Genomic DNA, 13,502 nt, shown 5'->3' on the forward strand with positions numbered 1-13,502 from the left:
TGATCCCTGTGCGGCTGCCAGCCTGCCCAGGCCGCGGCGCGCTGGGAGGAGAGCGAGTCAGAAGGTAGGGGAGGGGGTCGCGGGGAGGGACTAGGCTGCGGTGCGGAGTCCGTGAGGCCCTTCCCGGCTCGGCGCTAGGAGGGAAACGCGGCGCGCGGGGATGGAAGCGGACGGCCCCGGGAGGTATCTCTCCGGGCAGGGAGGAGGAGAGGGAGGATGCGGGAGGGGGCGGCGGCGGCCCCGTTAAGGCGTCTTCCTGTCAGGACTCGGGGGATGCTCTCCTCACACAAAGAAACCTCAGGCTCCAGCGCAGGACCCAGGCCTGAGGCTGCTGGGGGGTGCTGCTGAGGCCTGCGTGGGCGTAAACTAGGGTTGTCCGCTCCAGGTTGGGAAGCTCATGGAGATAACTGAGCATATATACCGCTCTTCTAGACCGATTAGAGCCCCGCTGAGAGTGAAGCACAAAAGTCAGTGTTGTTATTATCCCCACAATACAGCTGGGACTGAGAGGAGTGCCTTACCCAAGGTAGAGCTCATGCAGTAGTGGGAGTCGAACCAGCCCGTGCTGATTCACAGGCCAACCGTTTGAGGCGGTTGGTGGGGTTTGGGGAGGGGCTGGGCCTCAGTGGGGTATAATGCCACAGTGTTCACTGTCTCCCCCCTCCCCCCCAAAAAAAAATCTCTAGGGAAAGTGATTTATTGTGGCCTGGAGATCTGTTGTCATTCTGGGTGATTTCCAGATACTACTTGGAGGTTAGCAACCCTAGTATAAACTCTTCCACATGAGCTGTAGCTAGTTTGGAGTCCCGAGATGGATAATGCTGAGATAGGATTGGCGCAAGATCTGTTGGGGCAGTGGAGCTGCTGCTGCTGTGGCTTTTATTGTGTGTATGTTTGGTTAACTACAGATAAAAAATGTAGTCACAGTTTCCATTTTTTAATGTGTTAGCAGTACACTCTTATGAATACTTTCCTGGGAATAAGTTCCATTGAGTAAGGTATCTTGGCAGATTTGCATAGCTTGGCACTGTTAAGAATTATGAAAATATAATTGCTGTGATCATTAAACTAGCATGGCGGCCATATTATTGATGCAAAATAGTAATTAACATATATTCCTATTAGTGAGTCTTAAGGAAAGGTGGTCTATAAATGCTTTACAATAAATAGGAAGTACATTTTTATCCCACCCTTTCTTCAAGGAACACACAGTTGTGTACATTGTTTCCCTCTCCATTTTATTCTTGCAGCCACCCTGTGAGGCAGGTTAGGCAGAGAGTATGTGTAACTGACTGAAGGTTGCCCAAGCTGCATTCACATGGCAATGATTTTCCATGTTTTTTCTGTTGCAAATGCAGAGGCATTGGCAGTGGCAACACTTCCTTGCTTCCATTCCCCCACAGCCATCCCTCCCCCCATGTCACTGGAAAGCTGCTTTTAAAATTTCAGTAATTGACATCTCGCTATAGCATTAAGCCCAAGTGAGATGTCAATAATCTTTTTTTAAAAGTCTGAGGAAGCTCCCTACTGAGGGATGGAATGGTAGCCACAGGGGGGTGAGACAAGGAAAACGGGGCTGATGTGGCCAAGATCTGCAAAAATGTACACCTTCCTGTCCATCCTATGTGAAATGTTGCTGGGAACTCTTGGTTTTAAACGTAGATGAGCCACATTGGACAGGTTAGTTTCCCCTCCTCTTCTTCATCTATGGGGATTTAGGATTTGAAGTGCCTGAAACAAATTGATGAAATCTTATGTATGTAAGGATTAATTGACTTAATCAGCCTCTTTGCTCTGGATTAATTGATACAGAAATACCAGTCCTCTGATTTAAAAGGTTGACTTCAGGAATTAACCCTAGGATCACTTTAGTCGTGCATTTGAAAAAGAAGAACTTTCCATGAGTTATTAATGTGTGTTCTTTGATATGCATCTTGTTTCTTTATAGAAGCATGAGTATATGAGTAAAGGTGTGTGTGTGTGTGTGTGTTAAGAATGGTTTATTAGTGTTGCCAAATACCCACATAAATCCATCAAAATCAGTCTTGGAAATGCATGTCAAATACCATGGAAATAGTTTGTAAATTCAAAAGCATTTGAAGTAGCAATAATTTTTTGCTTTGTTCTTTTTAAAAAAAAAAAAGGTATTATACTCCTCTTCAGCCTGGATTTTATCCTTTTACTTTCCATGAAATGATGACTGCGTCACCAAACATGGAGATGATGAATGAGCAACAAGCTGTTCAGGGAGTTTTGGATCCAAACTTCATTCAGGAACCTCTTCAAGGTATATTAAAACTATCATTTTATCCATTCTAATTTGAATTAATTAGATTATAAATGTAGAAGCAATTATTTATATTGCTCAGATTCTTTAAAGGTTTTAGTAAATATGCAGGAATTTGTTCTTTAGAATTTCTTAAAACAGTAGAATTGCTTCTTTCTTAAGAGTGGTAGTATACCGAATGCAAACATTGTTCTGTTGCAAGTTATACTTACTATGAAAGAGTCCCTTCACATTGCATTTTTCTCTCTTTGATTGTGTTTGTGCCATTTTTCCCATGATGTATGCAATTGATCAGCAGTGTGTATGGAAATATGCCATATGTTTTTGTGATATATAGTAAAATAACAAACGTTATTGTATGTATTTTTTGCCTGACTTATCCTCGTCGTCATGGTGTCAATGTGTATGATACTTTGATCTGAGATCATCTAGGTGATCTTCCTTACTGAACTGCTTTTCTTGCATATTTTTCTGATTTGACAATGTACAAGTAGGAACCCACAACAAAATGTTGTGGAGCATTTCAGCTTTCCCAAGGATGTCTGGAAAGGCCAGTTAATTTCCACCTTTGTAACATACTTAGAAGCTAAAGAGCACTAACTGGAACTGTGTTCACTGAGACATCACTTTTGGCAATGAACAACATGGACTGAATGAAATTGTAAACTAGTGACTAGAAGGTTGAATATATTTTGCCGGAACAACAGCTAGGATCACATGTAAAAGCAGGCTATGATTTGCTGCTATATGAATAAGTCTAGAGGTATTTGGGCTCCAGAATGTCCCTTCCCACTCCCACCTTCCCTCGTGCATCTGACTGTCACACATTTATGCTTCTATTCATATAAAGAACTCAGCGCAGCATACGTTATATTCCCTGCCACATTTTATTGCATGGCAAGAAGTTTCACTATTTTTGGCTTTGTGGTGAAACATAGTTTGCCAGTTAATCTGGACTGTAGATAGATTCCATTTTGGAATCCTAAATCACAGAGTTAATTCAAACCCATAGTTCAAATTCAAACCAAACTATCATTAGCTGTAAGTATAGAAATAATTATTGATAATGAATTATCTTGCTGTGTTATGAGAAAATGAGGGAGGGTGCAAGCCCAAGGATCATCTACACTCATCACGTAGTGGAAAGCTATGGTTTGCTGTTACAAATAACCAAGCCAATGCATGGAGTTGAAGCTTTATAATTTGGATTTTTCAAGTTACCTTCTTTTATGTACTTTCTTAAGTATCAGGAATAGACATTGGAACAGGTTTGATTACCAGGAACTAATTTTCAAGGTTTAAAAACATTAACTATCATATTAGCAAGTCATAGAATCATAGAGTTGGAAGATACCCAAAGGTCATCTAGTCCAACCCCATGCACAATGCATGAAATTCACAGCTGTCCTCCCACTCCCCTGCGACCCTTGCTCTATGCCCAGAGAAAAGCAAAAAACCTCCAGGATCCCTGGCCAATCTGACCTGAAGGAAAATTGCTTCCTGACCTCAAATTGGTGATTAACATTACCCTGGGCACATAAGAAAAGGCCACAAGAGTGGAGCATTGGCTCATTCAGGTGATCTATTTGTGACATGACTCAGTTGTAATAAAAAGCATTGCCTGTACAAAAAGGTTAGTAACAGGATGGAAAAGCTTGGGATCTGGAAGGCTGAGAATATTCTTTAGATGGCAACATTTAGCTGATAGCAGTATGACAAGTTTGAACATATGTTGCTTATCATTGTAAACTAAAGTTTTACATTTTCAGTATCACAGTTTAAAAGGACACCATGAATTTTGGCTGTGTTTTTTCAGCTGCTACAAAAGGAAGAAAGAGAAAAAATAAATCTACTGAACCCAAAAAGCCTGCTGCTAAAGCTGCCAAGTCAAAAGGCAAGCAAGAGAAAATCACAGACACTTTCAAAGTCAAAAGGAAAGTGGATCGTTTTAATGGTGTATCTGAAGCTGAATTGCTGACCAAAACACTGCCTGATATACTGACTTTCAATCTGGACATTGTAATTGTAAGTCAGCTTTTAAAAGTTTTTCATATCTCTCCCATCCCAGCCAGTTTAATTAGCATTTTGGTGATAAATTCCTGAGGGCAATCTGGGTTAATCAGTACCACAACCCATGTTGCTCTTGATAACAGACTGTCAGGTTTATTGTGTGGCACAAACTTTAATGGTCTAGAGCCCTTTTTTCTGATGCATAAAAGGTCTCCAAACGGGGCAATTCAGTTGCAAGGATGAGAGCTGAGGGGATGGGTTGGGGGTGGAGATGATAGTGCATCAGTTCTTGTGGTTAAGATATGCCTAGTAGGCTTGTATGTGGTTGATAAAATTTCATGTGACTAAGATATGCCTATTAGGCTTGTATGTACATGATCAGATGACATCTTGCTGGGGCTTTTGATCATTTGAATAGTTGCCACTAGCGACAGCTGCTAGCTCACCTTTCCCTCATGGTGCTGCCTGCTCCTGGCAGTTGGGTCAGCAAGCACACAGGCAAGCAACGAGCTACAGCTCCTGCTTCCTGTCAGGAAAGGAGGGAGAGGAGCTGCGTGGCATGTGCCAAAAGGTGGAAGAGACTGAGTCCCTTTAGTGACTGTTTACTCTTGCTGGCTTTGTAAGTCTTGCTGGTTTTGTAAGCCACCTTTGGTCGCTGTCTATGGCGAGTACAGCAAGTTAAAAATGTTTTAGTAAACAAAATAAAATGCCCTATTGCTGTGAAAATTGCTTTTCACAGGCAATTGTAGTGTCCCTGGATGTTTATCATCTCTGGCCTCGCTGCTACAATCTGTAAATTAAGATTGCCTTGCACAAACTAGCAAAATGAATAAGTGTTTAATATGACTAGAGCAGAAAAAAACTACATAGGAAGGTTTCACCTCCTTAATTATTAAATATGTTGGCCTTGTTGTTCTGACAGGAACAGAAATGTCTAATTACAAAAACTGCATAGTAGCCAAAAGCTTGATCTGTGGTTCTAGTACTATGGTGCTTTGTTTAAGCCTGTTGATCTCATTAGTTTCAATAGGACTAACATTTCTATCCTAACTACCTGTAATAATCGCATTGATTTAAATGGATTTTACATCTAAGCAAGACCTGCTTTAAAAGATGTACTCAAGAGAATTGGCTTATGGATGACCTCCTATCAGTATGTGTTTAGATTTATTACTAAAACAAAACATACTTTTGACAGGGCAGATCTACTCAAGAGAAATTTTCCTTTTTGTTAACAGGAATATGGCAGTAATTCAGAAAGCAACTTTTAAAGTTTTCGCTCTGGCCCAAGAAATCAAGAGTCCTGAACTCTCATTTTATAATTATTTCTACTGACTTGACTTGATATTAGTAAATAAAAGTATGTTTTTAAAAAATTTCAAGTAACTGCTTCTGTGACTTGCTCAATGCCATGATAAGAGAAATTCTTTGTAAATTGTGGATATTAAGTCTCCTCACCTAGATTTTATTTCAAGTTTTAGACCTGCTCTGCCTCAACAACTTATAGTGGGTTCTTCCCTTCTCAAGCCTCAGTCTAAATTGGCTATGTTAATCAAGCTCAGCTGTACTTGCTGGCAGGTGTTGAAGCTCTTGAGGCTGCACTGTGCCCTCACCAGGATCCTGCAAGGAAGCACCACTCTCCACCTGGGTCTGGGTCTACAGGGAGGTTGCACATAGCCAGTCTGGCATTTCACCTCCTTTGTGCCACCTTAACTTGGGTCTTCTGCCACTGCATTCCTGTGGAGTGGGAGAGGGTCCTGTGGTGCTATGAGTCTGGGTTTGTGCCCTGCCTGGCAGTGGTCTAGTGGTTATCTTAGAGGTTGGTGGTAAGGGATCACATGCAGCTTCTAGCAGGGTGGCCTCTGGCGTTGATGGAGCATGGTTGGTCAGTACCTCTGCAGCATCAGTCCCTTCCTGATCCTGCTGCTTCTCTTGGGCTTTTCCTCTGAGCCCTCCAAGTCAGTCACTAAGCTGGTCACTGGGCTGGTCAGGGGGTCTTGACAAGTTCATGGATAGTTATGTGCTATTATGTGCATTTTTATTTATTTGGCATGTGTTCTTCATCCGTTCAAAATGGCAATTATTGATGTTTTGCCTTCTAGATTGGTATAAATCCAGGCTTGATGGCAGCCTACAAAGGGCATCATTATCCAGGACCTGGCAACCACTTTTGTAAGTAGTCTGATCTCATGGTTTGCCATGATCCTACTGGGTACTTATATGCTGTCTAATGTCAGTTCTAGAATTGCTTATACTCTGTTTCAGCATTTCTTCAACTCTCTGTTGGATTCTTGCTAATGCTATGTCTTTGTAAACTTTATTTACCCTACGGCATTGTTTATCGAAATGCCCTTGATACTGACTGTACAAATCTCACACTGTACAATCCACCTTGAGTCTCAGTGAGAAAGGCAGACCATAAATGAAATAAATAAACAAATAAATTAAATAAATAAAAGAATTTAGAAATGCTAAACTTTCAGTTTTAGTTTTAATTCAGAATTAAAACTATTGTGATTAGGGCTGAGGGGATAATGAAATAGCAAGGCTTCTGCTACAAGAAGCTTTTTTATAGAAGCTGGGTAAAACAATGAATTGGTACTAGTTCAGCGCTAGAAAACCTGAAGATGAAGAGTGATGGTGGAACAAAGATTATTTCTGTCCAGAGCAATTGCAGGTAAGTGTATAGTTCTTAGTAAAGCTTTGTGCAAATGCCATGAAATGGAATACTGAACAGTGACAGGATTCTGGGATGCGGTGTGGGCTACTTTGCGTAGGCATTGGTAGCTCTTTATGTGACGGTCTGTACACACAGAATGAACAAATAGCACAAACTGGTTTTAAAATGCTGGTGATGTAGTCCAGTGATGTTCAGCCTTTCTAGACTTGCAGCAGCATGGGACCGAGGAGCTACAAACATGAAATAAAAATATGAATAGGTCAGGCAGCTGGGACCCAGACTCAAGACCAGAACTGTAGGTAGCAAACTAAGCGAGATGGAAACAGGAAACACAAGGCAAAGGTCAGAGCCTTTTAGGACTTTTCTCCATCACTGAATGACCTTGCCTTGTTACCCTGTTGCTATTCTCAGCATTCAGGCAAAAGGAGTCAGAATGTGTGGTGCCTTTGATCTCTGCATTGTATCAACTAGCAGTAAAAGAAGAACTGGCTGCTGTGTAAGGGCTCACAATCCAACAGGCGGGGCTTCTTGATCCATGGGTTGAAGGCAGCTGGTTTATACCATGACACAAAGTGCTCTAGCATTTCAATATATGCTTATAGAATCATTATTGTGCTTGTCTTTTTCAGAAACCAAAACATTGTTGAAAATAAATTATGAGAATATACAAAACATGCATTTTTTTGGCTTCACAGGGAAGTGTCTGTTTCTGGCCGGTCTTAGTGAACAACAGCTGAACCATATGGATGACCATACATTACCACATAAATATGGTATTGGATTTACAAATATGGTGGAAAGGACAACACCAGGTAGCAAGGACCTTTCCAGGTAGAGTAAAGATCCAAATGTTATGCAGTAGACGCTGGTAACTGTGGACCAATGTTTATTTTTGGTTCTTTTTCTTTTAGCAAAGAGTTTCGGGAAGGAGGACGCATTCTGGTGCAGAAATTACAGAAGTATCAACCTAAAATAGCAGTTTTTAATGGAAAATGTGAGGTTTTTACTTAAGCAGCTTCTGTATTATGCTTCTGCTGATTGTGCATTGTGTCTAACAGTGGGTTATCTTTGATTTCACTATAGGTATTTATGATATTTTTAGTAAAGAGGTTTTTGGAGTAAAGGTTAAAAAGCTGGAATTTGGACTGCAGCCACATAAAGTTCCAGACACAGAAACAGTAAGTGCCTACCTTGGTTAGGAATAGAAATGTTACACAGGATCATGATTAGTGGCATTTTAATCAGTAACAATTTTATCCAAGTGTAAAAGTCAAGAGAGATTAGTAGTGAATTTAGATGAATAGGCTTTCCCATTTTTGGAAGGATAACTAATTTAGTTATATATGCAGTTTATTTAAATACGTTTGGGTGGGGACAGTATCTTGCACATTCATTGAAAGCTGCTGTTGCTTTCTCAGTTTTTAAAATTCACTGCCTGAGACTGAAGAGAGATATTTGAAATATATGTAGGTTGTTGATAATGCTTTACCAGCTTCTGTACCAATTTATTGAACTGCTGTACAAATCTGGTGATTTCTGATCTGACAGTACCTATTTTTCTGGTGTTGTTTTACACAGCTTTGCTATGTTATGCCATCATCCAGTGCAAGATGTGCTCAGTTTCCTCGTGCACAAGATAAAGTTCATTATTATATAAAGCTGAAAGAGTTAAGAGATCAGCTGAAAGGCATTACATCAACCACAGAGGTCCAAGAAGTGCAGTACACCTTTGACTTGCAACTTGCACAAGGTATAACACATCAGATTAAACTAAATCCAGTTTGCTGAATGCATGTGCCATCAGTGTGAGTAAAATAAGTAGGTGTGGACAATCTTTCAATGAGATGAACTATAGGACTGCATAGTTAAAACATAATGGTCATAACCTGACCTGAATTACTACATATGAATTGACTTTGTTGGTTTGCATTTTCCAGAGGAAGCAAAGAAAATGGCCGTCAAAGAAGAAAAATACGATCCAGGTTACGAAGCAGCCTATGGAGGAGCTTACAGTGAAAGAACTTCCGGTGAGACTGAACCATGTAACTTTTCTTCAAATGGAACAGGTAGATTATGGGCGATTTTTTAAAAAAAATCATGTTTCTTAATGTAAATAAATAGAAAAAATAGAAATTTAGTAGAAATATTCCTGATTTTTTACCCTGCTGTAATGGTGCAAAACTATAAAGCAGTTTAGGTGCTGTGAATTTTATTAGTATTCAACTGAGTCCTTTTTTGGCATCCACATACAAGCTTTAAGCCTTTCAAAGAACTGAGAGAAATCTTAAGTAGCTCGGTCAAATTCAGCCTTTTCAGTAGTGTTAGTAGTTTGAATACAGTCTAAAATTTTCAAAAATGGAAGTCTGTTGACTGCGCTTTCCACACCTCCTGCTGCAGTTCAGAATATCTCCAGAAATGCTGGTCTTGGAGACGGGGGCCCCTCAGAATTACCTGGGGGAAGGAAGTGTCAGAGTTCTGCCTTTCCTTGCCCCCCCCCTTTCTGTCCATGAAACTTTTAGGCAGGATCCAAGCCTTTGTTTTCCCTTGTTCCAACTTGTGTTTTTAAATGAAATAATTGTAACTAGCAAGGCTGTAGCAGGGAATATTACAATGTGTGGATCGGGGACATTGTCAGTTAGTGTGAGACTGTAAAACTTAATTCAAGCATGTATTTAAGTTATTTAGTACAAAGTTTAATAACATTAAAAGTTTCAGGTGCTTCTCAGTCATTTTAGTGCCTTTGTTGGCAAGAAAACTGGGAACAGATTTTGCTACTTTGTAGTGCAGCTGGACAGAATACTGCCTTCATCCCCCCTCCACCACCAATTTTACCAAGTGAAAAGGCTAAAAGTGTACTCGTTAAAGATGAATACTGAAACTTTTAGGAAGGAGTTTAGGCCTTGACAGCAACCCCAATGGCTGTGTTCTTGTTAAGCCGATAGAAGAATTTAAAATCATGCCTAGCAGGCACATTTGTAGTGGAAATGCCTCTTCTTTTCGATACAATGCTTGCTAAATTACACATTTTGGTTTGCTTTTATGCAGCATCCAATGCAGAATATAGCAGTGGATCTTCCTTTGGTGATGTCCCCAATGGACAGTGGATGACACAATCCTTCACAGACCAGATTCCTGAATTTAACAACTGTAGGCCACAAGAGGAGCAAGAAAACAATGGTTAAAGTCTGCCTTTTCAGTCATACCTAAGCACTGCAATTTTTTTATGTACTCACTTGTCAAGAATGGTACCTCAGTTCCCCAACTGAAGCATTTAATAGCATTTTATCTCAGTTTTCTTATGATAGTTCTACCCAATTGTGTTGTAGATTTAGATCAATGAGTTAGGTGACTGTAAGAAAATGTCCACTGTTTTTAAGAGAAAGAGACTTCCATTTTTTTTGTAAGAGGCTTTTTGTATTTAAATAGTTTCATAGTTAGTTTTAACAGGTCTTCACAAATGAAAAGTCAATTTATCTCTTGTTTTAAATCTGTATTTTGTAATGTAGAGGTCTGTGAACATCTGTGTTTAACTTGCTCTTTCCTTTGTTGAGATATTTCATGTTTGGTACATCTGAGGAGGTGGAAAGTCTCTTATAGATCTAAGATTGTTAGTGGATAGGACTGTAGCAAGATATTAATGTCCAGCTCTTACACAGTCAACAAAATAGGCCTGCCCTTAGTTCTCTACAAAAGTGAGGGAATCCTGTTCTACAGTAACTAGCTTTGTTGCTTTTTAAGAAAAGAGCCCGAATCCTTCACTCAGTCCTGGTTCATGCCTGCAGGCACTTTGTGATCAGTGGCAGCTGAATTTGTGAATATGATTCCCCTGAAAACCTAGAGATGAGCCAGGTGTTCTTCGGGTTCACTTTTAGTTGAAAACCGTAGTTTGCTATCACTTTTTCACTCTCCTACTTGTTTCCTGTTGTATTCCTTCTCAAGTGGTCCCAGACAATCGGGATCAAGTGTTGAATGTGATCTTGCAATTCTATCAGATCTGGCTATTTGCTGACATCAGCTAAATGTATGAAGCAAATTTAAGGCGAAGATAGTGCTTTCTGTTCAGATCACATGGATCATTCTAGCCGATTGCAATCTGCTAGGAATGAAAAAAGAAGACCTTATAGTACTTTCATAAGGATCCCTGAAGGTGGACACCTCTTGATTTTGGCAAAGTGCTCTCCCCCCCCTTCTTTTTTCATGTCATCTTTAAAATACTTGTAAGGAAAGTATTATCTGCAGTGGAACTTTCAATCATGCAAGTCATTTGACACTGCAGTCACTGCACAATAAGCATGTATGCATGAACTCTTAAATCTTTAATGTCTGTGACATGGGGAGAGATGTCAAAGAGAGAAAGATATGGGGAGAGTACCTGTGCTTCTGAGTGCCTGCTTTCATTCCACTTTAGCTCAAGGAGGGGGACCTACAGCAGCCCTGTTCTATTCATTTCCTTCTTGTTATCTGAGTTTTCAGCTATAGTTCAGCTGTTAGGAGAATGACCTCTTGGAATGGAAGGATTCAGTGTTTTAGAGAGTGACCTTGAAAGGAAGCAAACTTCTTTGTACAGGTTTCTAAAATATGGATATGCCACCAGAAAGAAAGAGAGAAAATTTGGAGATAGAAAGCTTGATCTCTGAGGTTTCAGTCTTGCTATGGTTTTGTTTCCTCTCTAGCATTCCACTTCATTGAGCAAAATATTGCTGATCGGACATTCAAGTATTAGGCAGCTACAAAACCGAACATGAGGAATTAACATTGCTATCCACTAATAAAGCTCTCCTTAAATACTTGGGGCACTGTCCACTTGATCTGCAGGCCTAGAACCAGAGTGTAGAGTCCATTAGGATTCAGAGCAGTACTTTCCCCCCTTTTATCTATACATATGTACAGGACATTGGGAGAGTGGAAGATTTATGCATGCCTCTCATATTTCCATCCAGTCCTCTCTGTCTGTGAGCAATTTGAAATGCATGATGAGAAAAGGCTTGATAGGGACAAGAGAGATGCACATGTTCCTCCAGATATCCTACTAAGTTGTCTGGATGTGGCAGGTGAGAGAAATAATGGAGAAATAGACTCCATTAGCCCTCTGTGGGCAAATGCTGTGTCCACAAGGCATGTGGATCATGCCCATTGTCTTTCCTGAAATTTTAAATGTATGTGTTCAGCTGTGCCTAAACTAGTATTTTGCTCCTTTGTTCACTTTTTCTTTTCTTTGTCACAGCAGGGAAGAGATGACTTAAAAGCAATAAGAGGCTCAAATGGTAGTTTGGTAATCTTATAATGAGGTGCTTTGGATACTTGAATTATGCACAAGAAATTCTCTCCATCTTGTGTACATAGGGATCTAAATTATTTAACTACACCACAAACTGCTGGATTTTTCCTTTCGTTACTTGTATCTGTTTGTATTAGCAATGACGGCTTGAGTGGATCAATTTAAAGTAAATCTGTAGTCTGTTAGCAGCTTAAACCTTTTTATGTTCTGATCTGCTTTTTGTTAAGAGGTAAGCATGTTCATGGTCCCCCATGCAATTATGTGGCTTAAAATTCTGGAGCACATATTGGATCCAAAGTACTGTTAGCAGTAGGCAGAGAACATTTAGCAGTCTTCTGCCAGGATGTAAGTTGGACTTCCTGTCTTTAATGGGGTGCCTTGTTGCAGCTGGTATGGGTAGAGATGGGTTCAAAGGGAAACACCTAGCTCATAATGGCAAGTCTGGCCTACTTTCCCTCAGCTGGGAATCTGCTCAGTTCCCAGGCAGAGTTGGGGAGCCATGGTGCTGGACCTGGAAGGAAGCGGCTGCAGTGTAAAAAGAACTGAAAATACAATGTTTGTGCTTTCTGTGGCTGTGCATCAGCTTTCTGCTCTTGTTTTCTGATGCTGCTAAGTAGGGGCAACTTAACCTTTCAAGACCAGCCAGCTAGACAGACAGGACTTTGTTAAGGATCTTGATTGGGAGGCTTCATCTCAGTTGAGTCCTATTGGGTTTGGGGTGGCCGCTGCTGCCTATGTGTTCCACTACTGAAAGAACTACACTTGATTTGATGAAGTTTTCTTAAGATAGTGCCTACCTACTAATATGCTCTTCAGCTAGGGGAAAGGGCATCTTTGGATCCAGCCCATTGTTTTAAATTAAGATTAAGACACATATTCTGGTTCTGATCATGTTGGTTATTCTCCATGAAAATCGTTCGTTGTATGGTCAGCAGTGTATAAAATGATTCACTTATTTTATATGTATCAATGTTTACATGGACTCTTTTTTGCAAGTGCTTGAAGTGCCTTGCATCAGGGATCTGGAACTATTTTATATTTAACAAACTGCTTACCATTGCTAAAGGATATTTCAGTAATAACTATCATGGAAATGAAAGAAAGTATCTTGTTTTGAAAGAGGCATCTGTTATATCACTTGGGAGTAAATGCAAAATAACAGGTTAAATGTGAATGTGCAGACATTCTCAAACATGGTGCTTTAAATAAAATTTAAACAATTCTGATATGCCAACTTTTTGCAAAAA

The 13,502-nt window shown here is 40.2% G+C and overlaps 1 protein-coding gene across 2 annotated transcripts; it reads left to right on the forward strand.

Moving 5' to 3' along the window:
- Nucleotides 1–17: 17 nt before the first annotated feature.
- TDG (thymine DNA glycosylase) lies at nt 18–13,477 on the forward strand. 2 transcript variants are annotated; one of them, XM_054988648.1, is made up of 10 exons: nt 18–64; nt 2,145–2,287; nt 4,104–4,312; nt 6,400–6,469; nt 7,673–7,808; nt 7,889–7,971; nt 8,061–8,155; nt 8,556–8,727; nt 8,915–9,043; nt 10,023–13,477. In XM_054988648.1, the coding sequence occupies exons 2-10, from the start codon at nt 2,194–2,196 to the stop codon at nt 10,157–10,159; spliced, it is 1,125 nt and encodes a 374-aa protein (XP_054844623.1). In that variant the 5' UTR covers nt 18–64; nt 2,145–2,193; the 3' UTR covers nt 10,160–13,477. The 2 variants fall into 2 exon arrangements, with proteins under 2 accessions (XP_054844623.1, XP_054844622.1); XM_054988647.1 differs by lacking the exon at nt 18–64 and adding an exon at nt 92–183.
- Nucleotides 13,478–13,502: the final 25 nt, after the last annotated feature.

The sequence above is a fragment of the Eublepharis macularius genome, chromosome 9, assembly GCF_028583425.1.
Source record: "Eublepharis macularius isolate TG4126 chromosome 9, MPM_Emac_v1.0, whole genome shotgun sequence".
Lineage (NCBI taxonomy): Eukaryota > Metazoa > Chordata > Lepidosauria > Squamata > Eublepharidae > Eublepharis > Eublepharis macularius.